The 27983-nt window shown below is 38.9% G+C and overlaps 1 protein-coding gene across 1 annotated transcript in view; it reads right to left on the bottom strand.

Annotated features, from left to right (window-relative positions):
* MAGI3 (membrane associated guanylate kinase, WW and PDZ domain containing 3) overlaps positions 1–27983 on the bottom strand; it is a gene marked incomplete at both ends in the record, with an annotated part of 195686 nt that overhangs the window by 31521 nt on the left and 136182 nt on the right. The window contains 6 exons of the mRNA XM_084243996.1: positions 221–826; positions 3107–3295; positions 8873–8967; positions 12783–12840; positions 20166–20245; positions 23230–23404. Of these exons, the coding sequence (XP_084100122.1) occupies positions 221–826; positions 3107–3295; positions 8873–8967; positions 12783–12840; positions 20166–20245; positions 23230–23404 (1203 nt within the window). The remainder of the gene's footprint in view (positions 1–220; positions 827–3106; positions 3296–8872; positions 8968–12782; positions 12841–20165; positions 20246–23229; positions 23405–27983) is intronic.

The raw sequence follows: 27983 nt of genomic DNA, 5'->3' as shown, positions 1-27983 counted from the left end.
AGGGAAAGAAATTCACAAGGAACATGAATGAGACCACTAATAACTACCCCAAAAATTGGATGCAAAAGACACTGCTTACTGGTATGGTCTGACTTAAGGAAAATGCACACTAATTACCAAGTAAGTCTGCTGGGGGAAAAGACATCCTGACCTGCAAGGAAGGAAAATTAACGAACATAAATGCATGAACAATGAAGGCTTTCCTGGTGCCTTTACTCACCTCCTCTTAAGATAAGTAATGGTACATCTGCACCTACTGGAAACTGCTTTAGCACCTCGACCACTTGGAGATGTGTTAAATTCTGCACATTTTGATGATAAATTTCCTTAATTATATCCCCTTTCTGTAGGCCTTGACACCACTGACTGTCCAAGATCATCTTCACCTTCTGTCCAGTCGGGCTGTCGGCAATCGCAAAGCCGAAGCCCTTAGGGCCCTTAATCAGAGGGATGGTCACGAGCTCGGGCTGGGAGCTGCCTGACGAGGCCATGGACGCTCTCTGCTCGCTCGGCTCTGCTGGTCCATTGAGACGATCACTGACCAAGGTGTGCCCAGATTTTCCATTCTGGTCTAGAGCCATTGCTCCTGACTTAAAATCCTGAGTATTCATGCAAGTCTCTCCCTTGGGTAATGACTGTCCATTGATGATGGGGGCAGCAGCAACAATGTCCACAACGGGGTCCTCATTGTCATCAGGAAGCGGGTAACCTCGACATAAAGTGAGGTTCACATACTGGCTGACAGGCACCAGCTGGAACATCTGGACAACATCTGCATGGGTGTGACCAAGGACACAGCTGCCATTGATGTCTACAATAACATCACCTGGTGAAACAGAGCCATGTTAGAAATATTAAGCTCACCCTATGAGCTAATTTTTTTGGGGTGAGGTGGGGGAGAAACCAAAAAAAAAAAAAAAAAAAAGCTAAATTAAGCATCAAAACTTGAATTCTGGGAAACGTACTATTTATAAACTGATAAAAGATAGTTTGAACACAAACATGTCATTCTTCTGTGACTCCTCTCTTAAAAGAGTACGGAAATGTATTAAGTCGTATTATCTTTGCAGCAGAGTTGTCATCTCAAACTCAAGTGAATTATTTTAAAAAAAGGGAAAATTCCTTTTTCAAAAATTTGTTTTTAATTGATGTAATATTTGGATACTCCCGTTGGGTACGGCCACTGTCGTGCACCCACCACCAAATACCGCATAGTCCACCAGCACAGCCCACTGTGCTTCCTGCACTCTTTGTTATTGCCACCCCACCCCCCTCCTAAAGATTCCTATTATCATTGCACGTAGGGCCTCTGGGCCACATCTTAGTGGCCATACATCTCAGTACACAGAAGAGAAGCAATCACTCCGGTGGGTTATTTACAAAAGGCAATCTTTAAATATTGCCTTATTTCTTGATTTTAAGAAGTCAATGATTACAACATGTTCAAAAATTCATTCCAATGAATTACAACATACTCAAAAATTCATTCCTGTTTGAAAAATGTAGGACTGAAAATTAGAATAAGCTTAATTTATGACCAGATTTTCTTTCAGTATCTTTCTCTTTGTAGAGATTTTCAATTTACTGTTATTCAGATTGCAATGGGAGAAACCAGCAACAAAAAGTTGACACAAGCAAAGAACATACTTTTTAAAACACCGAAAAGTCAGCAAAATTAATCCCTGAAAGAGCTGGCTTTGCACTCATGATTTTACATTATTATGACCACTTTAGTTGCAGAATCATTGCTACCTGACATTCATTGGTGGTATAGATTTTAACGTAGCCTTAAATTTTAAAATTTGTCCTCTGATATCTGATACATTCACTGTTTTTATCTGAATAGATTATTTAAAAGGTTACTGCCAAATAAAGGTGTTTAATTTATTCTGATTGCATGCAGGCTTTTAAAAAATCAGAATGAATGGTATTAAAAACAAAAGTTAGTCTGTGGAAATGTATTTCATAATCTAAGAAGAAACAGAAATTAGACTAATAGGCAAAGTTTTGACTTCCTCCCCCTCCTTGCTTCAAGTTTCCAGAATTTTCATGGAATTATTGTGTTGCTGCGCAAATTAAATGACAACAGTTTGAGACAGAGCCACATCGTGTTAATGAATCCTGCCAGTATGTGCAACAGTTAAGAGATCTGCTTTATAGGCAAACGCTGCAAAGTCAAAATTGAAAACTAAGGAAACACCTTAACTCTTCATTTCAATCGCTACTTTGCCAATTTTATAAAGTAATAAGGGAAAGTTACAAATACTTTTCTTTATAAATACAACTTGAGTTAACTCTTCTTGCTTTAAGTTTCTATCACCTAAATGGGAAAGAGATCCCATATCCTAATTGAAATTAAGTTGCTATTTGCCATTAAAAGGACTGTGGGATGTGGAATAACAGGACTGGGAAGGTCTGGTGAGTGGTGCAAGAAACCACCTCTGTGGAATACCAAAGTCCTGCTGGAAAAAGTGCTCAACTCTCACCATAGTAAGTAACTAGTCTTGAATTTCCTCTAACCTCCTCTGTCAAACATTGTCAGCCACATAAAATTTCTAAAAACTGCCAAATACTTTGGGAAAGATATAAAAATTTACACAGCTCTGTAAAAATGGTAATATTCATGACCATAATTCTTAACATAGTACTTTAATTTTACTAATAACCAGCAAGATTAAAAAAGGAAAAAAAAAACCCAAGAGAAATATATATATAGTATATACTAGTATAGCCAAAGAACTTGCAATTCTTTTTTTTTTTTTTTGATTGGTAACAAGTATTTAAAAATCTGGAATTCAGATTTCGTTTAGAAAACTGGGAAATCTAGTATTGCTCAATCTGTTCAAAAAAATTATAAATGTAATGTTTTCTCTAAGTTTCCACTTATTCATAAAAATGACCCTCCCTCAAAACTAGTATGCGCTTCATTTGGAGGACAAACTATTTTAATACAAGAATCTCCCTCTTTGATTGTGTAATTTACTACTTCTCCCCCGTACTATACTCACATGCATATATGTGTGTGTATAAATATAAGGAATACCCTTTCCCTGTAATTTTTGTTACAGCATCACTACTATTCCAGTGATTCTGAGAAATCTGTTACCTGGTGCAATCTTCCCATCCTGAGCAGCGGGGCCATCTTTCAGCACATTTTTCACTTGCAGGAACTCATCAGGCCTGTCTCCACCAATAATGGTGAAACCAAACCCCATTGTGCTTTTTTTCAATGATGCTCGGACAAGGACGCCTTTAAGCTGGGATGGATCCCGAGTAAAGTGTGATTTTTCTGTATCTGTGCGAAAATGAGAAGTAGCTTTGAGAACAAAATTACAAGGAGTGAAGCACCCAAAACTAATCATCAAGAGAATCTATAGAACTTAAATAGAGAGAAAATTAGAATTTCCTATTTATGGAACACTTAGAACTTAAACTCACAGACTAAAGCACTGAAAAAAAAAAAAAAGGAATCAAAAATGTTTATCTTTTAAGGATTCGCACATGTCATGTAAAAGGTAAAGGCACCTACCATACCTCCTTCTCTCACCCGAGTCCATTAAATGTCAAGTGATGCACTTTTAGGAAAATCTTAATTACTAAATTCCCGCAAGCCTTAGAGACTCACTGGGTAGTACATTTCATTTGAATAAGCATCGACTGAGCCTGAAGCAGAAAACACTGTTCCAGAAAGATGAAAGTGACTCTCACAAATTTATGAAAGAGAATATATCAAGACCTTTCTATGATTCATAGCTCGGGCCTTCTGCAGCCGTGAACTTCTATCTGGTGATAGAGTGAATTTCTGAACTATGAGTGAAGACCTTTGTTTCTTCTATTTTACTCTTGTTTAGTGGCGACTTAATGAAGGGAAAAAAAACAAAAACCCTTAGCTCCTTTGAAAAGCCAATTTTTAGAGGTTTTCTCCAGATAGCCCTAGTACTAACAGTGACCCATATTTGCAAATATGGATTTTCTTCCCCCAGACCTTCTCCCTTCCTAACCATGGCTGCCCTTAGAAAATCATGCGCGAATCAAATTGTACAGGTTGAAAACTTCTCAAATGCTGCTTCTTTTTTTTGAAAGATGGTTTAAAGTTTTCTGCAACTATTTTTTTAAAAGATTTATTTATTCATTTATACAAGAGCTGGGGTACAGGCCAGATGAGCGGGAGGTTGATAGAATTCACCAGAGACAGAGCGGGGAACAGAACAGGCAGACTGACTGAAACACACTGCTGAGGGGAGCAGCGGGTGAGACAGGAGAGGTCTGCTCGCCATGTGGGACCCTTGCCGGCCGGCCGGGATAGAACCGGCGCTGCAGAGGCTGCAGACAACTTCACAGCTCAACCGCCTACGCCACCAGGGGAGGCCCATCTGCAACTAATTTAAAACATCTTTATTGAGATATACTTCACATGAAAAAAATCCAGCCATTTAAATTTCCTAACTTCCTAACTTTAGAAATTTTTCTCCACCCCCTACAAGAAATCCTCATGCCCATTAGAAGTTACTCCCCACTTTGCCCTAACCCACGCTCACACCCTAGTCTAAGGCAACCACTAGTCTATTTCCTGTCTGTAGATTTGCCCAATCGGCACATTTCATGTAAATGGAACGATAACATAGAACATCTGGCCTTTCAATGGTTTCTTTCACTGGGCATAAATTTTTTGAGGTTCATCTGTGTTGTGGCAGGTTAGGATCTTCCTCCTTTCTATTGCCAAATGAGATCCTGCTGTGTGGATATATCATATTTTATTCACTTATCCCAGATGGACATTTTCACTTTTGAAAATGTTTGTTTCCACGTTTTGCTGCTATGAACAGCACATTGAACATTCTTGTTCAGGTTCTGTGTGGACTGACATTTTCAATCCTCCTAGTACACAGCCGCCGCGGGGCCACAGCAGTTACCAAAGTCCTGCAATTAGGCTTAACACTTTGAAGATTTGCCAAGTTCACCCAGAGGGCTGCACTATTTGCATCCACCAGCAACCTAGGAGGGTTCCAATCCTGTTGCTACATCTTGGCCAATATTTGTGATGACCTGACTTACTGCTGACATGCGCCCCCTGGAGGCAGAGTGGCCCCACGCTGTGGTTTGATGGTCGTGTCCCTGAAGACTTACATTAACAAGTGGACTTGTTTCCTATATATTGACCCGCCCTCAAGACTAGACCAAGCTCAGGTGTTTGTGTTGCTCTGTCGCTGCTCCTCTTTACAAAGTATACTGGAAGGTGCACCTTAAAGCTGACTGTCTACACCCCAGCTCTTGTATGCACAAATAAGGGGTTAAGACGCAGTCTATGAAGCTATCCGCCTCTGCAACATGAGTTCGATCCCCAGGCAGGGAGCTGCCCACATGGTGCAGCAGACCTCTCCTGACTCACCCGCTGCTCCCCTCAGCAGTGTATTTCAGTCAATATGCCTGTTCTGTTTGCCACTCTGTCTCTGGTGAATCCTCTCACCCCCCACACCCCTGGCCTGTACCCCAGTTCTTGTATGCATAAATAAATAAATCTTTTAAAAAAAAACAAGCCGATTGTCAGGAGGGAGCAGCTCCAGGGCCTGCCTGGTGTGGTGCTGCAGAGGGGTGTGCAAGGAGCTTGCCCAGAGACAGGCCTGCCCTGAGTGACTGACAAGGCAGGTCGGTGGAGCCAGTCTAGGGTGGGAGCAGGTCCACTTTATTTGATAGAGTCTTCCCAGATTTGCTGATCTCTTACGAATAAAACCACTTGACACGGAATAAAAAAGCTCAACTATTTGGGGCTTTCCAGTGTAGGGGACTCCACACAGCTGTTTGGTCACCACAGTGAGTGTTATTTTGCAAGACTGTCAGTCTGTTCCCGGAGACTCCTCGGTGCATTATTGGCACTTAATGAGCCTGACATTCAAACTGGCTACCTGTCTCTGAAGAAAATGTTACCTCTTAAAAACTACTTAATGGTAATGTTCAAAGTCCATTCACACGGGTTGACATGACTTCCCACTAGCACTGCAGATAAGGTCATCTGTTTAATGACCACATAACGGACAGCTACTTGAGGATACTGTATTTGATGAAATGTACTGTTCTCATTTTTATGTCCAATCTTAGCGATTTCTGGTTAGCTCGCTCATGCTCTAGTCCCCATGGATACTGGAATAAGACTGGCTTCTGAGAGCTGAAGTAGAAAATCAACATATAATAGATGAGATCCCAAATGTGCAAACATTAACAAAGGAAGGAAAGTTCAGGTTAACACTTAAATTTGTAAAGTAAAACAGTCAAAGCCAATTACCTAGACATTGGTCAGAAAGAAGTCTTATCAGAACTAAACACTGAAATATGAGAAAGATACAAAAAAATAGTTTTTGAGCCTAACAATTCTGATGTTTGATCAACCTTTCTGATTTAGTTGAGTCATCTAGAATGTTATTTTTTTAAGATTTATTTATGCATACAAGAACTGGGGAACAGGCTGAAGGTGGGGGCGGGGGGTGAGAGGATTCACCACAGACAGTAGGGAGCAGAAGAGGCAGATCTACTGAAATATACTGCTGAGGGGAGCAGAGGGCGAGGCAGGAGAGGTCAGATATGCCATGTGGGTAGCTCCCTGGCCAGGGATCAAACTCATGCACAGTGACTGGCGATATCTTGATAGCACTGTGCTTTTAACCCCTGTGCCACCAGGGGGGCCCCCTCTAGAAATGTTATTAAACCTTAAGTCTCAGTTGCTCCACCTAACTCATGAAATTGTTCAGAGAGTAAACTGGGGAATGCAGAGAAAGCACAGAAAATATTGTTGACAAATATTAAGTGCTCAATAAATACAGATGAACACAATCCCATACACACTGTTTTCTAGCTCACAAATGCGAATGCTTCTGTCCCTGTGGCAAGTACTGCCCCTGGGATGGATGTATTAGATAATTGTAAAATGCTACCGTAATGGCACCTGAATGGAGAAAGTAAAACTAACAACCTTGCAAAGATATTTTGAGACTATATGAGATAATGTATCTAAAGCATGCAATTCAGCACCTACTCGATATATCAGTAAATGGTAGCAATTATTCGTCAAGGCCTAGCATAACTTCCACCATTTCTATATAGTCTTGTTCGCCCCATCAGATTTAACCTCTTTCTCCTTTGCACTAACACTACTGCCACATCTGTCAGCACACTGTCGATACCCACTCTCTCTACTCTACAACTCCATTCCCTTGACAGGGCATTTTTTTTTTTTTTTTCCATTTTCAACTTGCTCTTGCTAGATTGACAAATGACCTCCCTATTGTCAAATTCAACGCATGCTCTTCAATTTTCATCTTTCTTGACTTTTCAGCAACATGTGACACAAATACTCAACTTCTTTTTGAATTCATTTTTTGTCATGGCTGCCTACTCTTGTAACCTCACCTCTTGTTATTACCCCCCCCCCCAATGACCCTGTTCTCTAGCCATTCCTATCTGCTCTCCGGTCCCTGGACCATCATTTCACACGTCAGTGGCTTCAAACATTCTGTTTTTTCCACCTGAAGTGCCTTCTTCCACTAACATCTTTATCTGCCTGATTTACCTCTTCATAACTCTTCAAAACCCAGTTCAAATGCATCTGCCACTTTGAAAGTTCCCGTACGCCTTTTCTCCACCAAAGCAGAGTTGAGTTCTCTTTCCTTAATGCCAACACCATGTACATCTCTATTCATAACAATGAAAGCTTTCACTTACTGGTTTCCTGGTGCTAGATAACACTGTAAGTACTTTATGCATATTAATGTATATATTCGAACAGCCATAAGAGGTAGGTACTATTATTTTCTCCACTTTACAGATAAGGAAGCAGTGACACTAAGCTTATCCAAGGATACCCAGCTGGGATTCAAACCTGCTTCACCCTCTGCATATCAAGCTACTACTCTAGGATAGTACCCATCACCACATATTTTTGTCATTAGTTTTCTATACGCAACTGTGAATCTTTGAAGGCGAAAACCTTCTGTATTGTTTTTGAAAACCATGTGTCTAGTAAAGCACTGGGCATATAGTAGGTGCTCGGAAATAGTTGTTAAACTAAAAATTTTTGCTAAATCAAATGCAAAACTTAAGGGAGAAGACTCTGTCTTTGAAGAGAAGCTGTAAGAAAGAACTGTTTCTCTCATGGGTAACAGAAGTGGAGAGTATTACATTACTGTGTTACATTACAACCATATAGACCCACCCAATTTTTTTTTTATTTTTATTTTTTGAGGCTTCAATAGGATTCAAACCCACAATTGCTGGCCATTAATAATAGATTCAGGAGCGGGATGAGAGTAGAATGTAAGAAATTCCTGGACAGCTTTTTCAAAATGCACATGGTTATGCTCATAAAAACCTCAAAACCTGTATTTTTAAAAAAAGTTTCCTAAATGATCCTGATATTATTAATACCTCACCACCTACAATAATGATACAGGCAAATAATATGGTGAATTTTTGTAGTGTTTGTTCATAGAAGTTATTAAGGTCAGAGCAGTTACTGACATTAGACCTAAGCAACTACCTTGGGAGAAGCTCATCATGAATCAGAGATGTTGAACTGATATTAAACATTAGAAAATAACCTCCAAATCAAAGCCTCAAACACATAACAAAGCTATTCAATCCCTTCTTCCAACAATTCATATAAGCAGCCTAAGAAAGTAATCTCAGTATTTCCTATTTTCAAAATGGTCAGATATTTTATTAATATTTTATTATTTTATTCCTAGCTTTACGATGACAAAAATTAGACATTCTCTGTTGAGTTTCAAAGCCTCACAATAAAAAGTTCAAATATACTTTTATTAATTCAACATATAAATTTCACCAGTTACTCTTAGAAGAAAAGAATGAAGAAAGGCTCTACCTGGTTTTGGAGATCCAATATCCGCCTGTCCTAGCTGCTTTTTCCTCTTGGCTTCCTCCACTGGGTTTTCAAACTGGGTTTTCTGGTTAAGGTGGCTGTTAAATGTAGAAAAACAGGCATTTCAGTTGACGATGAATGAGTTCCAACTTTTAAAATAGATGATGATGCCATCCATCACCATGGTTTGAGGGACAGATATGTATGTCTAGGCCACGGAACACAAAGAAACTGAAAGATCATAGCAGAAGAGCTTTTGGGGAACTAAGGAAGGTCCACAAGAGATGCCTAGAAGTCAAAGCTGCCAAAGAATGTACTTAGAAGCTTCTTTGTAAATATACCGGATATAGCCATTATCAGTTTTCAAAACTCTAGCAGAAGCCCTCATAAATAGTGCACTCAGAACTGTTGGTAATTGGTGAGTTAATTTCTAAGATAGTTATGTTTTTAAAGTTCCTCTAAAATGAAGCAGCTATGAAGACATTTTTGAAGAAAACTGAGTACAGAAGCCTAGAATTTTACTGTTATTTTTCCAACTGACTCATCCCCATCAGTTTTCCAGCAAGTAAGAATGTGATTTGCCTTTATCTCATTGTATCACAGAACCACTCTTTCACACTTAAATCCCTTCATGATTATATAATAATTCAATGAATTATGTAATTACAACGTAAGTTTAATTGATATTTATGCTTTGGGAACATTCACAATTGGTTCTTGGAAAAGCATACAAGTCTGTGGGGACAGTCGGGAGTATGGGGGAGACTGGAGAGAACCATTACCCAGTACCAGTCAGTATTTTATGGGCCAAACTGTGTTTTATGGGGGGTGGGGGAGCTGAGCATTGGTTATTCCCGTTAGACAGTGCAGGACGCACCTGCTATACAAAGGATGTTTAAGACCACAAATAGATCTAATAGAGAGAAATGGGAAAAATTACGTCCTAGAGCTTCTACAGAACAAATGTCTTTCAGCCAAATGATAGGCATTAGCAAGCAGAATCCATTTTCTAAGACGTGACATTAATGATTACCAATAATTAAGCATGGGCTCATGAGACTTTTGGATTATGATTGTCATTTGCTTTTCCATTTGTGAACACTGTTGGTGGTGGTGGTGGAGGCGGTGGCAGCAGAGACAGACGCTCACAGCAAGTATGCAGGCTTCTCTGTCAAGGGTTTGGTGCATATTAGCTCTACAACAGATGTGGTTGTTAAGTTTCAGAGTTCTAAATGTGGTTAAGTTCTACTTGACATTATTTGGATTCTGACTTTACTAAATCTCAAGTATGTTTCTGCTTCTTACTATGAGGGGGTACCTATCACTGAGTTAACTGTTTCACCATCTGTGTAAATAGAGATCTTTAGTGCTCTGTTAGATACACCCCCTTTTCATTATTTATTAGGGAATGATATTTTACATATTCTTTAAAAAGTAAAGAACTAGAAACGGACACTTAGCAAAGAATAAACCCATTTTAACGTCATCAGCTAGAATGACTCACTTTACCACCCAGGCATTAAAACATAAAAAGTAGTAATTTGTATTTATACTCCTTGTAATGTGTGGGACAAGACAGGAGAAGTATGCAAATGAGTAATCCCTTTCCTGAAAATTGTTTGACAAAAGAATGTAAGATTTTCATAAAGGGAGTAATTGCATCTGTCACCTTAGACAATCTAGATCAAAATGCCAGCTAAAAACCAAAACAAAACAAAAAAGTAAGAACATTCTACTTTTCATGGAGTTATTTATACCCACAACATTAGTAAGATGTAAGAAAAAATTTTTCTATGTAACTATCTATAGTGATGAAGAGACAATATTACTGATTATTGGAAAAATTACACAAGGGTAGCAAAAACCATTATTAAATATACAATGGATAATTTGGAATCTCCTCTGTATTAAAATTTGGCATATCAAATGTGGATTTTTACAATTCATCTCAACAAACAAAATCATTCTTCTTTCATGAAGGGTGGAGATATTTTAAAGCAGATATATTTTGACTTTTCACCTAGGTCCATCAAGACTGTTAATGGAATACAGTAAGATGACATTTATACATACATACAGATTCTTAAGGGCATTGTCATCGAAGTTTCAGAACAGTTTTATTTAAAAAAATACATGAATCTGTTTCAGAATCTCATCCTCGAAAAATAAATACTTGCAAAGAAAAACTGCCACTGCGGTTGGTGACAAGGTTCCTGCCAACAGCAATCACTGTGCCATCTGGTTTGACAAACTCAGAGAGCCAAAGAGTAGCCATTCAAGTAACAGCTTTTTATCTCCATCAGTAAACTCGCTGCAGATTAGTGTGGTTGAGATTCAAAACCTAACCAATCTGGGAATCAAGCCACACGCCATAGCTCGGCTGACTCCATACTAATGTGCATCTTGAGTACAGCCTGCTCTTTCTTAATCTAATAAATTACCCTCCTGTAAAGTGAGCTCGTCTGGGAACAATCATACAAAATCCTGTCACTGCTGCGGCTGTTGCTATGTCACGCACCTCCATGACAATTGGAACAGGTCACTCAGGATTTGCCCTACAGTTGCTTCAATGTCACAGCCTTGCTTAACGGGAACCAGATCATTTAGCCTGAGATTTTATAACAGGCAAATGACTTTCACCTCTTGACCATGTATTCACATTCACTTGGAATGGATAATAAGAGAACGAGAATCATTATCTCAGTGTCAATGGCAAATAATATTTGATTGAAACTCCATTTAAATAAGCTGCTACGGGGAAAAAAATCCCACAAAACCTTTTGTTTGGCCTTCAAATATTCCTGTAACTTGAAAAATGGTTGTTTCTTTAACTAAATGTGCTTTAAGAAAATAGCAAAAGAGCTGCTGTATACTTTTTGCATCACAGAGTCAAATATCAGAGAGATATTAAATAACACAAGTGGAAATAAAATTAGCATGTCTTTCAAAGGAACCAAAACGTGGTGAGGTTATGTACCTGAGGGTCAAACTCACTGAGGTGTAAATTTTCTTAGGGTACAAATTAGAGTTTCAGAAATCATTCCAGAAATCTCTCTAACCACAGTGACTCAAGTAATAATCTACAACCTATACATTAGAATAAAGACTAGAGTAACAACAAGTCAAACTAACTTACTTGAGAGAAAAACACCAGGAAGTGATACTGGCTTATGCCAAGAAATAATGAAAAATTAATACGTTATCATAAAACTAGAAGAATCCCAGCTTGCTATTTTTCCAGGTAATAATATCATTTGATTTCATAACCACAGCACAGGTTCAGAACTCATTTCCAGGTAAATGAATAGTAACATTTCAGATGCAATTATTTGACAGTTCAAATTAGATGCTGAACATTAAAATTTTCTCTCTAGCATCTGGAAAGAGAGCAATCTCAAAGATTATAATGTCACCATTTAATAAATGAGGACAAGGGAAAGAAAAATTAGAGGTTGAGGTTGTCCTACCTTCTCCAGCTAATACAGGCAAGCATGGCACGGAGACATCGCTTTATGTTTAAACTGAACCACAACAGATGTGTCAGATGCAACTCTCATGCCAAAAGAATAACAAGTTTTCCTTGATTAACTCCTGACTAGAGAGAATACATTTAATCACATAATTCAAAACTTTGGGTCATCATGGCACGCTGCCCTTAAATTCTCTTCACTTCCTTCAGAACCAGCTGGTTGGAGCGTTGGAGTGACCTTGATATTATTAACTCTTAAGTTCCCTCATTTCATAGTTTCCTATGAATGACTTCTCAGTGGCGGTGACGAGAACATCAACGATTAATTGCCTGGTAAACGTCCCTCTAGCCCTCCCTGTTTATCAATACTTCACCCAGGGCTGTGTTTGATATTTCCTAGACCTGTAATGGAAGAAAAAAGATGAACCGAGGGAGTAAACTTACTCAACATAGTAGGTTCCATACTGAGGGTCCTCTATTTTCTCCCAGCCATAAGGAAGTTCTGTAAGGAAAAGAAATAGTGATTTAGGGAAATGTAAGCTTCCAAACCAACAGAAAAGAACTCATCAGTGACGGAACTTAAGTATCTTTTATTTCATTATACTTCAGTATTTGGGAGGCTGACAGAAAGCTGAGGGGTCACTTACAAAGAAAAAACAGTTTCAGTGACAAGTTTCTTGAACGGTCAGCGAGTGTCTTAGAAAATACTTAGAAGCCAGAATAAAAGGTGACAGTAAACTCAGCAAATACTTAGAAGCCAGAATAAAAGGTGACAGTAAACTCAAACATGTTTATCTGAATCACAGACCATAAAAATGCTAATCATTTAGGGCCTCCCCGGTGGCGCAGCAGTTGAGCGCTGGGTTGCGAAGCTGCCCGCAGCCTCTGCAGCGCTGATTCGATCCCCAGCTGCTCCTGGGCCACCGGAGGAGGGTCCCACAGGGTGCGCAGACCTCTCCTGCCGCCCGCTGCTCCCCTCAGCAGTGTCCTTCGGTCCTTCTGCCTGCTCTGCTCCCCGCTCTGGCTCTGGTGAATTCTCTCACCCTCCCGCGCTTCTGACTGTACCCAGCGCTTGTATAAAATAAATACATCTTTAAAAAAAAAAAGTTGTCATATTTAAAAAAAAATTGCTAATCATTTAAAGAAATTGTTGTTGGTTTGGGTCTTGGGGACACTGGCTTTAAAGTGCACTTCAAATAGTAGGAATTATCCTGCACAGAGTTCCAATAACCCCCCTGGCATGCTGTATTCTCATGAAAGCTCTAAATGCATATTTTGTAGCCACTGACCATTAAGCTAAACATCTTCCTGAGACTGGAACCTCAGAGAAGGAGCAAGAAGGACCAATGCATGTGAACCCCATGTTGTGATCTAATAACCTGTGAGCGCCACACACAGGACCTGTGAGAACTGAGGGGTGTGGCAGCTGAGCAGGGTGCTGAGGCCTTCGATTTTTATCAAATCCGTTAAACTGAGAGTCTGATCAAAAGGGAAATTGTTTGGGGAGAAAGAAAAATTAAAAAAACAAGGCCCCAAATGGAGTAGGTCATTGGTCCCCGTACAGATTTAATACCTGCTACTGCAGTTTCAAACTCCCCCACTTAATCATCCCTAAAGGAAGGTGGCTTTGCCAGAAATCTTTTTATTTTATTTTCTCATAACCTGGCCCCACCCCCTTTCTGACTAGAAAAATCTTCCATCATGAGACCCTTGCAGGGCCTTTCTACTTGCCGTTGAATAGAAGGGGTGTTGGCTGATTCAGGAATCATGAATAAGTCCATTACAGGACCAAATTAAAGAAAAAAAGTCAGCTGGCACATTTCATTTAAAAAGCTTGATAAAGCTGATGTAAGACCCACTTAACTCTAGTTCAATACAAGCAGCAGCTACTTCTTGTAATTTTCACTATTATACAGGAGATTTGTCAGTTATTTCTGTTATTACATTTTGATCCACTTCTCCACAAAGGAAAGTGCAGCCTTGGATTTGTGCCATTTTGAGGGGGCAATCTAGAAATGTTTAAAACCTACGAATATATCTGCTTTTGCCTGCATTAACTTGATCTGAGTACCTGTAGGAAAATGTATTTACCTACCACAGTGCTTTGTATAGAATCCACATTTACGCATGGTAACACATATTTTATGTAGAATTATCATCTATTTAATCAAAGTAAATGACCAATAAAATAACTGGAAAATTGAAGGTAGTTGTATTTCTGACAGTTAAAAAAATCTGGTCTTTCTAATATAAACTGACCCTGTTGAGAAAGAATTCTCTCTTCTCTCCCACTCTGCCCATTTTCCAAGTGAAGGTTTCTAAAGAATCATTTTATTAGTCACACGAGGATTATGTTGGCAGGCATGCTCCTAGCAGGTGGTTCTTGTCTACTGATTATATGCAGGATCCCAGCAAGAAGGAATTTTGTTTAAAACCTACAATTGTACACTATGATGGCCACTTTCAATTTCTTTTAGTGTTTTTCTGCTATACTGAGACACAGACATGTGCATATACACCCATACACATGACATGCTAGGGAGCACAGATTAGAATCCATCAAAAGACTTATTAGTCTCCTATCATTTAGTGGCAGTTGTGATGTACTGACTTGGCAAGTAAAATTTCCATTCTAATGAACCTGACAAGCCATACAAATTGTTATATTCTAATAAAAACTATTATTCTACATTCAGAATGAAACAGAGAATAGATAACTAGCCACCTGATAAAAATTACGGAATCGCACCCCACCCCTTTTCTCCAGCATATTTTTCTGCCTGTACATGTACACTGACTGGCCCGCAGGTACAGACTGTGGAGACATTATGTATCAAAGCAGGAGCAGTGCAGTGACTACCTAGATACATGGTGGAGAAGACAAGGTGGAGAAGGGGAACCACAGCAGCATTCACATCACCTAGAAGATGGGTAACGTAAACAGTCGGGGGATGGTGTTGAAGAAGATAGAAGCATGGTCAATGCTAATGACCGCAGACTATCAGAACTAAGGAAAAGGGCTAAAAAAGTCTACTGACTTAAGCAATTGAGTTTTTTTTTTTTAAAGATTTATTGATTTATTTATATAAGCACCGGGTACAGTCAGAAGAGCGGGAGGGTGAGAGAATTCACCAGAGCCAGAGCGGGGAGACGAAATACACTGCTGAGGGGAGCAGCAGGTGCGGCAGGAGAGGTCTGCGTGCCATGTGGGACCCTCGCTGGTGGCCGGGGATTGAACCGGCGCTGCAGAGGCTGCGGGCAGCTTCACAGCCCAGCGCTCAACTGCTGCGCCACTAGGGGAGGCCCAGCAATTGAGTTATTAATAACCTTAAAAAAGCAGTTCCACTGAAAAGGTAGTGGGGGAGTCAGATTCAGTCACCAAAGGGTAAAATTAGAGGTGGAGTCCTTCAGAAGAGAACTTTTCTTTTGTAACTTGGTGTGGAAAGACTGTTGCTCAGTTGGCATTCCAACCGCATCTGTTTCTTGTGTCTTATTTTTCTACTGACTCCAAACTGGTGAATAAAGATCAGACTATTGTTTATGGTCTCCTTTCAGAATCTAGAGACTAGAAATGTACTTTCAACAAGTATGATCGAGTCATCCGGGGGATAGCTTCTTTGCTTTGTTTCCCTTCTTTCTCTCTCTCCCTCCTTGCAAACATTTAAGTACCTACTGGAGGAATCTATAGGTGAATAAGATAAAATCACAGCTCTTACATAGTTCTCTAGTTACAAGGCAATATAATTGCTAGAATAGCAGATGTCATATAGTCACATTGAGCACAGAAGAGAGAATAACGCTGACCTAAAAGAGTGCGATGAAAGAAATTATTCTTTAGATTTGAGCTTAGAAGTATTTAGCAGGTATGAGCCAGGATGGTTCCTGGCAGAAGAAATGGGCATGTGGGAAAGGCAGAAAAGACAAAAGCCATCCCATTTATAACATGAAAATACTTTGAAAAAGTAATATTGAATATGGTTCAATTGTAAGAAAATCTTCAACACTCCATGAAGGAGTTGGAACTTTATTCTGCCTTTACAGGTATGTGAGCAAAGGAGAGAGATGAAGGCAGTTATCTTTTAGAAAGATTAACAGGCAACGGAGTCCATGATTTTTGATCATGTAGCCTTATGAGTAAGAAGTTTCAACATGTACCTTTAAGATATTTATAGTTCTTCATTAATATAGATGCAACATTCTACTAATATGTATGTGATAAAGCACACACAAAATAGAAATTTAAAAAGGAGATGAAGACTAAACATTGATCACTTTTATTTTAATGTAGTTTCAAAAAGCTCATGAGGTATATGAAAGCACCAGCTTTACCTTTTTCTTATTCAGTTGGGCTTGCATATTTGTATTATCTGCATATTTGTATTATTATCTTTGTATTATCTTTGCATATTAGCATTATCTTGGCAGAGATCTTTGTAAGTCACATTTCAAATGTGTATAGATTGAAAACTAAGTAACATCGTCTATGTGCCTACTTAGCTGGGCACAAATATACTGCAAATTTTCAGTGCCCTTGACAGCTGCCCATTCTTCCCGCAAGACAGTCTGGGCAGAGCATGTAGACACCTGTCTTGTAGGCGAGCAAGAACACTGCTGCCACTGTGTATATAACATAGCAGAGAAACATAATTCCCCCCCAATGGGAGCATGATGAAAAGTAATTTCTAACATTTCCCTCCTGTACATAGTAGATTGTCTGATCACAGCCCCTCTGTAGACGATTGGCCTAAAGCGTGGATTGAAGAAGGAGTAACTAGAGGAAAAGGACCAAGAATAATCCAAGTGTGTGATGAGAGAAATGGAGAGGAAGATAAAATATAAAATAACAACATGGATAGATGGACAGAGAGCTATATGCATGAATATTTACAGGCAAGTCTTTCTATGGACTCATGTTTGCATTTCTCTTGGCTAGATCAGGAGTGGAACTGTTAGGTGAAATGGCAAATTAACATTTAACTTTTTAAGAAACTGCCAAGCTGCTCTTTAAAGCAGATGTATCATTTTACATTCTGTCCAGCAGTGTACAAGGATTATCATTTCTCCCTCTCTTCACCAAAATTTGTTATCTATCTTGTATTTTTTTTTTTTGGTAAAATATCTATTTAAATATCTTGCCCATTTTTAAAAAAGATTTTATTTATGCATGCAAGAGCTGAGGAGTAGGCCAGAGGTGCAGGGGGTGAGAGGATTCACCAGAGACAGAGTGGGGAGCTGAACAGGCGGATCCACTGAAATACACTGCTGAGAGGGGTGAGACAGGAGAGGTCTGCTGCGCCATAAGGGTCAGCTCCCTGAGTGGGGATTAAACTTGTGCTGTAGTGGATGCAGATAGCTTCACGTGCTGGCGACTTAACCCCTTGCACCACCAAGAAGGCCCACCTTGCCCATTTTAAAATTGTTATCCTGTTTATTGAACTGTAACAGTTCTTTATAGGTTCTGGAAATAATTCCTTTTTCAAATATATACTGCAAAGTCTGTGACTTTGCCTATTCACTTTTTAGTGTTATCCTTTGATGAATACAAATTTAAACTTTTTATTAAGTTTAACTTACCAATTTTTTTCTTTCATGGTTCATGGTTTTTGTGGCCTGTATAATAAATTTTTGCTAATCTCAGTTATGATGCTTTTTGGGGGGATATGAACCCATCATAATACAAAGAAAATCTATGTATTTAGTATCAACTTGTCAATTTCCTATGGATAATGGACATATTAACAATATTCTTTCAATCCATGAACACACAGCAAGTTTCCATTTGTGTTTTCCATTTCTTTCATTGTCTTGTCATTTTCAGTGTAAGGTCTTTCACTTCCCTGGTTAGCTCTATTCCTAGACATTTTATTCTTTTTGATACATTGTAAATGAAATTGTTTTCTCAATTTATCCTTCTGATAATTCATTAGTCATATAGAAATACAACTGATTTCTGTATATTGATTTTTGCATCCTACAGCTTTTCTCAATTCAATTACTAGTTCTAACAGGTTTTTTTTTGGTGGAGACTTTATGGTTTCTACAAGTAGTAGGTCATTCACAAATATAGACAGTTTTACTTCTTCCTTTTCAATTTGGGTACATTTTAGTTCTTTTTCTTACCTGATTTCTCTTGCTAGGAGTTCTAATACAGTGTTGAATGAAAGTGGTAAAGTGGGCATCCTTGCTTGTTCCTGATCTTTGAGGAAAAGCTTTCAGTTTTTAACAACTGAGTATAATGTTGTCTATAAGTTTGTTATATAAGGTCTTTATTATGTTGAGGCACATTCCTTCTATATGCACTTGGCTGTGAATTGTTAACATAAATGTTGAATTTTGGCAAATGTGTGGAGGTGATATGATTCTTATCCTTCATTTTGTGAATGTGATCTCATATTGACTAATGATGGTGAATCATTCTTGCATCCTTAGAATAAATCTCACTTGATCATAGTGTATGATCCTTATACTGTATTGTTGAATTTAAATTCCCAAAATTCTGTTTATAATTTTTGTATCTATCTTCATTAGCGGTTAGTGTTCTATGAATTTCTTTTCTTACAGTGTCCTTTTCTATCAGGGTAATGTCAGTCTTGGCAAAATAATTTGGAAGTATTCCCTTATCTTTCTATTTTTTGGGAAAAGTTTTGAAATATTTGGCAGAATTCACCACTGAAGCCACTTGTCCTGGACTTTCGTTTGTTGGGAGGTGGTTGAATACTAAGTCAATTTCCTTAGTAGTGATTCATCTGTTCAGATTTTCTAAGTACCACATTCTAAAAAACTGAACCCAAATTTTATTCATCTATTTTACATCCTTTATTCAAGAAAGCATAGCAGGGCCTCCCCGGTGGCGCAGCGGTTGAGCGCTGGGTTGCGAAGCTGCCCGCAACCCCTGCTGCACCAGTTCAATCCCCGGCTGCCGGCTGAGGGTCCCACATGGCGCGCAGACCTCTCCTGCCGCCCGCTGCTCCCCTCAGCAGTGTACTTCGGTCCTTCTGCCTGCTCTGCTCCCTGCTCTGGATCTGGTGAATTCTTTCACCCTCCTGCGCTTCTGACTGTACCCAGTGCTTGTATAAATAAATAAATAAATCTTAAAAAAAAAAAAAAAAACATAGCAAACAGCTTAGGTTCAATTCTACACTTACATGCAAAGACTGTATTATTACACAGAACCTATAATATGTAAGAAAAACAAACACTATTATCCAATAATTTTTAAAGAAGTGCTTTTCCTACTAAAAGTGCAAATTCTGATGGGGTGGTGGGAGTTAGATGGGAGGCATACTAGAGACTGTGACTGAATTTCTACTGACGTTCTAAACGGCTAACGATTAGCCTTAGATACTGGCATATCTATTCTAGCATGGACTAAATCACTCAAAATTAAATGCAACAGGGCCTCCCTAGTGGTGCAAGGGTTAAGTCTCAGCAATATGAAGCTATCTGCAGCCACTGTGGCACAAGTTTGATCCCCAGCCAGGGAGCTCATTCACATGGTACAGCAGACCTCTCCTGTCTGGCCCACTGCTCCTCTCAGCAGTATATTTCAGTGGATCTGCCTATTCCCCACTCTGTCTCTGGTAAATCCTCTCACCATCCCCCACCTCTGGCTTATACCCCAGCTCTTGCATGCATAAATAAATCCTTTTAAAAAAGTTAGATGCAACGATGTGATTTCCATAGTCCCCTGATTATTGTATCTACCTATGGCACATGTGCCTGTGCACATTATGGCTTGTTTAGGATTTTGGAAAATTCATGGTCTAAGCAAGAAGAGCAAGAAGGGATTAAGGGAATAAAATGTATAAAAGGTCTGTGAATCTCTACCTCCATCTTCACAGTCTTCTGGGGCTTTGGCTTTCTTACAAAGACGAGGATCCAACCAGGTGGTGGTCTTGGTATTGTGGCTGTAAAGAGTTCAATTAGAAGCCATCAAATAAAGGAGAAAGTATTTCGAAAGCAAACATTAAAAGTGACTAAAAGGTATATAATGTTTGAGCATTTATCTCCTATAGGCTCTGTTTGTAAAACACTGATTCATAATCCCATTGTTCTCAGTCTATTATTTAAAACCTCCTTAAAGGAAAGGTAAGGTGAGAGGCACTAAGTTGAGAATGAAGACTCAAAAAGGGGATAAAATGCCTAACATAAAATAAGAGACATTTATTTAAGCAGTTAAAAATATTTCAAAAAGCGTGCATATAGACCCATGCTGTGCATAGCTATTAAAAAAAATAAAAAAACAACTGCATTGAAAACCGTGTTTGCTTGCTGGCTGCAATGCCTTCTCCCTCCCTTCAAAAAAAAAAAAAACCACAAAAACCCAAATCAAAACATGTTGCATTTCATGAGTACCTGTGCTGTGTGGCCACTTATCAGGGGCTAGGAATATAGATAGGAACAAACAATCAGACAGAACCCCTGCCCTCAGGAGGGTCCTGAGAAATGAGTTAAATAAGAGTGTAAAAGTGTCTGACACATGTGAATAAAATGATGCTTACACTTTAACTCAACTTAATTTTTGCCAGTGTAGCTCATACTATTAACAGGAGAAAAAAGGTAGAGTGAAAGACTCCCCCCTCCCCTAACATACCCGCCCCTGTGGTGACGTAAGCCAGGTACTTTCCAAGAGCACAGTCTGCTAAATTTCATGATAGGTCACAATCAGTTTCAGATTGAGTGACCATGAGTAGATACTAAAGCTCAAACAAAACTATCCTGCAACTGAATAAACAGCACTACAGTTTAACAACCTGAAATGAGAATATTAAAGAAAGAAAAAATTGTGGAAGAAAATGTATTGGAAATGAACAAAACAAAGTTATTATCAAAGAAGTGTAGGAATAACAATGTGAACAATTCTCTCTCCTTGGTATCTTTAACATAAAATAAATTCACGAGTGTCTACACTGCCACTCTGAGGAAATGAAGCCAGTGGCGTCAGGGAATTAATTACATCTTCTATGCTTTACCAAACTCCTGAGTTACTTACAGAGCAAGGCGACCCTTCTAATACATTGCCAGGCTTGATACTAGTTGGCTGATGGTTTTGAGAAACTCTGTTACCTGTTTTGTCAGATAATTCACCCAAACTAAAGCCAGTTAAGTCGATTTTGCAAAACAGAAAGGATCAGAACTCTAAAGAAGCCTAGAACCATGCAGACTGTTAGGGAAAAAAAAAATCATGAAAATAAACCAAATTCAAAATGGCTACTTGAGCAAAGCTTAAGTTTGAGTGCTATGATCGAAAATTTTTATTAAAGGTAAATTAACAGATATGGGCAATCTGCTAAGATTTTACCCAGTATTTCCCAAGGCAAAGAAATGCCCACAGGGGTTATACCAAAAACATAATAGCCAAGACTACAGACCTATATTAATATTCTTTTCTTATGGATGCATAATTTAACAGCTGCAGCAGCACAGCTCAAATACACCAGCTACAGCCAACAAGAGAGCTTTAGCAGCAAATAATACTCAACTATATTCTGGATATTAACCCCTTATGACTTACACGGCTTACAAATATTTTCTCATATTCTGTAAATTGCTTTTTTAGTCTGATGATTGTTTCTCTTTCCTGCAAAGAAATTTTTAAGTTTGATGTAGTTCCATTTGTCTATTTTGGCTCTTGTTGCCTATGCGTTTGGTGTAATATCCAAGAAGGCCTTGCCAAATTCATTGTCATGAAGCTTTTCTCCTGTTCCCCTCCCCAACCCTCCACCCTATTATTCCCTGACACCTCCCCGACCCCCCCCAGAACCAGGAGTTTTATAGTTTCAGGTTTTACACTTAGTTTGTATAATCCTCATCCTTCATATTTATATAAATGTGTAACTGAATCAATAATTTACTACATACGTTAAAAAGAACACCACACACATACAAATCTGTATCTTTTAAAGAATAATTCCCACTGGATCAGCAAGCTGCTTCTTTTATGTGAAGTGTGCGGATTTTGGGACCCACTGAAGAAAGACATATAAGGCCCCCAGCCCTAATTCTCTTACAGTCATATGCTCTTTGACTGTCATCCAGCCCTAAATATTTTGTTATTTGTTATACTATATAACTTTACTTATTCATAATCTACCTTTGAGTAAATTAAAGATGAAAATCACAGCTACCTAAGAATATAAAAATATATCAAAATGAAACTTGCAATAATTATTTATGTAATTTTATTCTCTGGTGCGAATCATGAAAGTTTTAGGTTGATTAAATACATGTGGTATTCCATCTCTCTATAGATATGTTACATTTGTACTAATAGTGATTTTCCATAAAATAGATTGGTTTCTTTTTGCAATTACATTGCACCAATTATTCTGAGGGTAAGTGTATTTTCTTTCTCTAGACATACACCACCTGATACAATAAACCCAAATTCTAGCATTGAAAAAACTTAGTGAATAAATATGCCCCCTCCCCAAGGGTTCTGGGAGGATCGGGGAGGAGGCAGGGAAAAATGGGGTGGAGGATTGGGGAGGGGAACAGGAGAAAAGCTTCATGACAATGAATTTGGCAAGGCCTTCTTGGATATTACACCATAATTCCTGAGATGTTGATTAAATTGAACCATCTCCCAAAAAGTGTTTTAAAAAAGCAAAGGAAAACAACCTTTCTTCCTTACACTTTTCATTATTTGTCATCAACCTGTTATTCTGTTGTTATAAAACCAGGTCAAATATACTCTTCCTTTATCTAGGGTAAATGAAAAATGAAACATCATTCAGGAAAGTGATCAGATTAAGCATCAACTGTAACTTGGATGAAAACTCCTTTTTAAAGAACGAAGAAAGGGCAGCCTGTGCATGACCGGGGGCGGGTTGGGGGGGGGTGCTGTGTTCAGATCCACTCTGTGAGGGGCACCTGACACAGACGTGCTTACTCGATGAAGTAGACCATGCCCGTGTCCGTGTAGGCCATCTCCCAGTTCTGGGGCAGTGGCTCCAGATTCTCGTCTCTCATCATGTAATTTCTAAAGTCCATGGCGCTGTTTGTTTGGTTGTAGCTCGGGACAGTCTTCATCCAGTCGGATGACTCAGAATGCCTTTCCCTGCTTTCTGCAGTTCAAAACAAAACAGCAGGAGAAATAGCTGAAGTTAGATTTCCTTCGAACAGCCCTTTCCATGTCTAACAAAATGCCAAATATTTATCACAAATTTCCTTGTCTATTATGTCCACATTCTGTTATCATGTTGAGATGACAAATAAACATGCTAGATTTTTTTCATTTGCTAGTTACAGTCATCCTGCACAACGCTCGTCTGGGAAGGAAGCAAAAATCGACCTGAGAATCAATTCAGGATATTATGCGCCGATCAATATAATACTGACAACAACAGCTGTAGCAGCACTTACAGAACTCTCATTAGCCAGGCTCTATGGCAAGTATTTTACTTATCTTTTTTTTTTTTTTTTAAAGATTTATTTATTTATTTATACAAGCACTGGGTACAGTCAGAAGCGTGGGAGGGTGAGAGAATTTACCAGAGCCAGAGCGGGGAGCAGAACAGGCAGACTTGACGAAATATACTGCTGAGGGGAGCAGCAGGTGCGGCAGGAGAGGTCTGCACGCCATGTGAGACACTCGCCGGTGGCCGGGGATCGAACAGGTGCCGCAGAGGCTGCAGGCAGCTTCGCAGCCCAGCGCTCAACCATGGCGCCACCAGGGAGGCCCATATTTTACTTATCTTGACTCATTCCACCCTATGAGTCCAGATTATGACTATTCTCACTGCACAGATGCAGAATTATAGCACAGGGAGGCTTAGTTAACTTAGGGTGACACAGCTAAGAAACAGGAAAGCCAGGATTTGAATAAAGGTGGTCCATGTTCTTAACTGCTGTACCAAGCTACCTCATCCATGTTCAGGTTTTTACAGTAATAGTGATTTTTTAAAAAATTACACTCAGTAGATTTCTGTTAATGTAACAGAAGTTGTTGTTATTAAAATCCTTTTATAGTCCCGAAGTCCACAATGTAGTTAAGAACACCAAAGTTTGATTACTGTGTAGGGAGTTCATAATTCATACACTTAAAAATTTACTTCTAGAACTTAAAAGATAATATAACAAACAATTCCAAACTGTAGGCAATGCTTTGGGATCTCAAAGAGGCTTCAGATATCATTACATATCATTCTTTATAGTATTTCCACTCTAACTATCCTTTGTCCAACCAAATTCTGGAATCCATTGCCCTAAAACCTGCTACTTACTGCATTCACTGCATCTCACCCTCACCCACCCCTTAGCCATCTCCTTATTTCCCCATGTACCCCGAGCTTAAGTTCCACAATCAATCACTATCATCACTCCCTTGTAAAGAAATGCTCCTGATTCCTTTGCCCCAAACTTAAACATACTCGCCTGGCTAAACCACAAACCTGTTTAAATCTTACCCTCGCAGGCAATACCAACTAGTTCACCTTTAATCTATCATCACAAACTTCGAGAGGGTATGCAAATTATGTGTAACAATCTTACAACTCCCTTCACTAGTCACACTGACATCCTCCTAGACAATGCATCTTTCTTCTTCTTAAATTTGCTGCTAATTCTTCCTTATCGCTAATCTCATTTCATGACCTTGTCTGCTATGGTACTGAGAAAAGAGAAGCAAGCAGAAGAGAAGCTCCACAAATTCCGACCTTCGTATCTACACAGCAACTGTGCCTTTTTATTCCACCTTCTGTTACTATGGAAGAACTGTCTGCGCTCCTACTTGAGGTTAATTCTCCATTTATAAATTATAGCCAATCTCTCTTGCCAACAGGAATTCTCTCTCGTATCACCAATCTTCCCTATGTAGTACATCACATCTATGCCCATTTTTTAAAAAGAAAAAACAATTCTCTTCCTCCTATAACAATCACCCAATCGCTCTCCTCTTTATAACAAACCTCCTTGAAAGAGTTTATACCTGCAACCTGCACTTCAGCTCTTTTGTTCAACTCTAGAACTCACTCCAACAAAGCTTTCGATCCCTCAATAAAACTGTTCTTATGAAGGTCACCAGTCACCTCCATGTGCAGTACAGTCAGTGATCAACTCTCAGAGCCCCTCTTACTAGGTTATCAGGAGCATGTGACACTTGATCACTCTTATCCTTGATACTCTTTCCCTGGCCTCAGGCATCAAAGATCTCACTGACTAGCTCAATGTCCCTGACCTCTACCCAGCTGTCAGTGTACCTCCTCAGAGCTCAATCCTCAGACCTATTCTCTTCTTTCTACACCCTTGATGATCTCATTCGGTGTCACTGTTATGCAAGCTGCAGGCTATGATGTGCAAACAGGATATGCCTGCAGACCCGAATATACTTTCAAATCCAACTTCAAACATGGTAGGTTCCACGTGGACCTCTAAGGACACCTCAAAATTAAACATGCCAACTTGAGCTCCTAAGACCCTTTCCCAGTCTTCCTCATCTCAAAAACGTGATTCTATTGTTCCAAACAAATCAAAATCCTCAGGTGATCTTTGACTCTGCTCTCTGATATTGCTTATCTGATCCATCAGAAAATGTTATTGGCTTCAGGCCACTTCTTACCACTTATGGTTCAAACCACTGTCTCGTTTAAATGACTGCAAAACCCCCTTAAAAGTTAAACCTGTTTTTATCATGTTATCTTGTACTTAAATCCCTATCAAGGTTTCTGTCTTACAATAAAAAGCAGAACTCTACCGGTGGCCTATATTTTAGTATGTGAATTTCTGCACCTCTTTCCCCAATCATCTTCTGACTGGCTTCACTGGTTCTGATGCTGTTCTATTCCCTGACATCATTCTGCTCCCACCACAGAAAAAGTATTGTCCACTTTGCATCCAACACACTCGGGACATTTGTATTTGTAATTCCCTCTGGCTGGCATATTCTTCCTGCAGATATTTTTAGCTTATTCCCTTCACTTTGGTCAAAGTGCTCTTCATGGTTTCAGGAATTCACTGGGGGTCTTGGAACCTATGTCCTAGGGACAAGGGGATCTATGTATATGATCTACACTCTGAATACAACCTCAATATAGTTTTATAGTATCTGCAAAAAGGAGCTTGCATAATAGTCAATACTTGAAAATGCTGTTTACATAATACCACTTCTTGGAAAAATTTGAGCATTATTACATAATATATATTATCCATGTGGGCAAATTAGTGTTCTTTTAGGTTAATTCTTCAGCAAGATATAACATAATAAACTTAATGGGTGAGAACAAATAAACCTCTACCTATTTTCTTCTGACTTCCATCCTCAACAATTTTCTGAGTTTTCAGGGCAGACTGTATTCCCCAAAAGCAATACACACAAAGCACATTTTCCAAACTTGAATACGTTAATAGCTATGGTGATTATTTATCAGAAAAAAAATCAAGGTTTAATATTTTGAATTAAAATATTCTGAATATTTTCTCTTCTAAAGAAATCTATAACCCAATGGAATTGTCCTATTCTATAGCTTCAGTACACAAGAGATTGTGTACAAACTGCCCACTCCCACACTGCTAGAAAAGCTGGCTTTAAACATTAACATCAGAGGGTATGTAACATGTGGTATAACAACTGACTTACATGACAAGCATAAACTAACTATGGAGATTATGGGTTGATTTACTTCTAGTGGAATAGCAGTGACTCCTGAAAGGCTCTATATTAGGAAGCAAAAAAAAAAAAAAACAAAACAAATTCTTTTCCTTTAAATGAAGACCATATAAATTCCCACATTGTGACAGACTCATGGTTTCTAATCGTAGTCTTAAATATTTAAAAATGTTAACAAACTTAATTTGGTGAGACAGTAAAGCTGATATCAACATCAAAAGGCTCTATGATATAATGATTTTCTTTAACACCCCAATAGAATGATATGTGACTTCATCTAAACCTTCAAAGGGTCTCTCTAGGGGCGCAGCGGGTTGAGCACAGCACTATAAAGCTGTCCACAGCCTCTGCCAGGGAGATACTCACATGGTGCAGCAGACCTCTCCTATCGCACCTACTGCTCCCCTCAGCAGTGCTTTTTGGTCCATCTGCCTGTTCTGCTCCCCACCCTGTCTTTGGTGAATCCTCTCACCTCCTGCACCTCTGGTGTGTACCCCAGCTCTTGTATAAATAAATAAATATTTTAAAAAATAAACCTTTAGACCTGCTTTCAGTCATTACACCCAAATTTATTGGGGTGATTCATTTAACATCAAACATACTGTGTGGCCTAACTATGGACTACAAAACCAGACTGACTGTCCAGAGAGGGACATAACCAATGAACATTTTGCAATAATAAATGCAATATGTATAGCAAAATTTAATAACTGACAAAGAAGAACATGATGGTACTCTGGGAAAAGGATATGGTAATAGGGTCTACAAATTTGAGAATATGATCGATTCATTAACTTATTGGGTATCAATGATTGTTTCACACAATGTACCAGGCACTAGTTATATTGCAAGAGATACAAGGAGTGTAACAACCAAAAATTCCAGCCCATATGAATCTAATATTCTGGTGTTTTGGATAGAATTACACAAGTACCACCAAAGTTAGTTCTACTGTGATTCTGTGGTTTCCTACTTGTACTCTTGTTAGAAGTGTTAGGAATCACTGAAGCAATCAACACATCATTTAGGGGTACTCAAAA

This window comes from Talpa europaea, assembly GCF_964194135.1.
Source record: "Talpa europaea genome assembly, chromosome: 9".
Classification (NCBI taxonomy): domain Eukaryota; kingdom Metazoa; phylum Chordata; class Mammalia; order Eulipotyphla; family Talpidae; genus Talpa; species Talpa europaea.
This window is presented reverse-complemented; position numbering and strand designations above follow the sequence as displayed.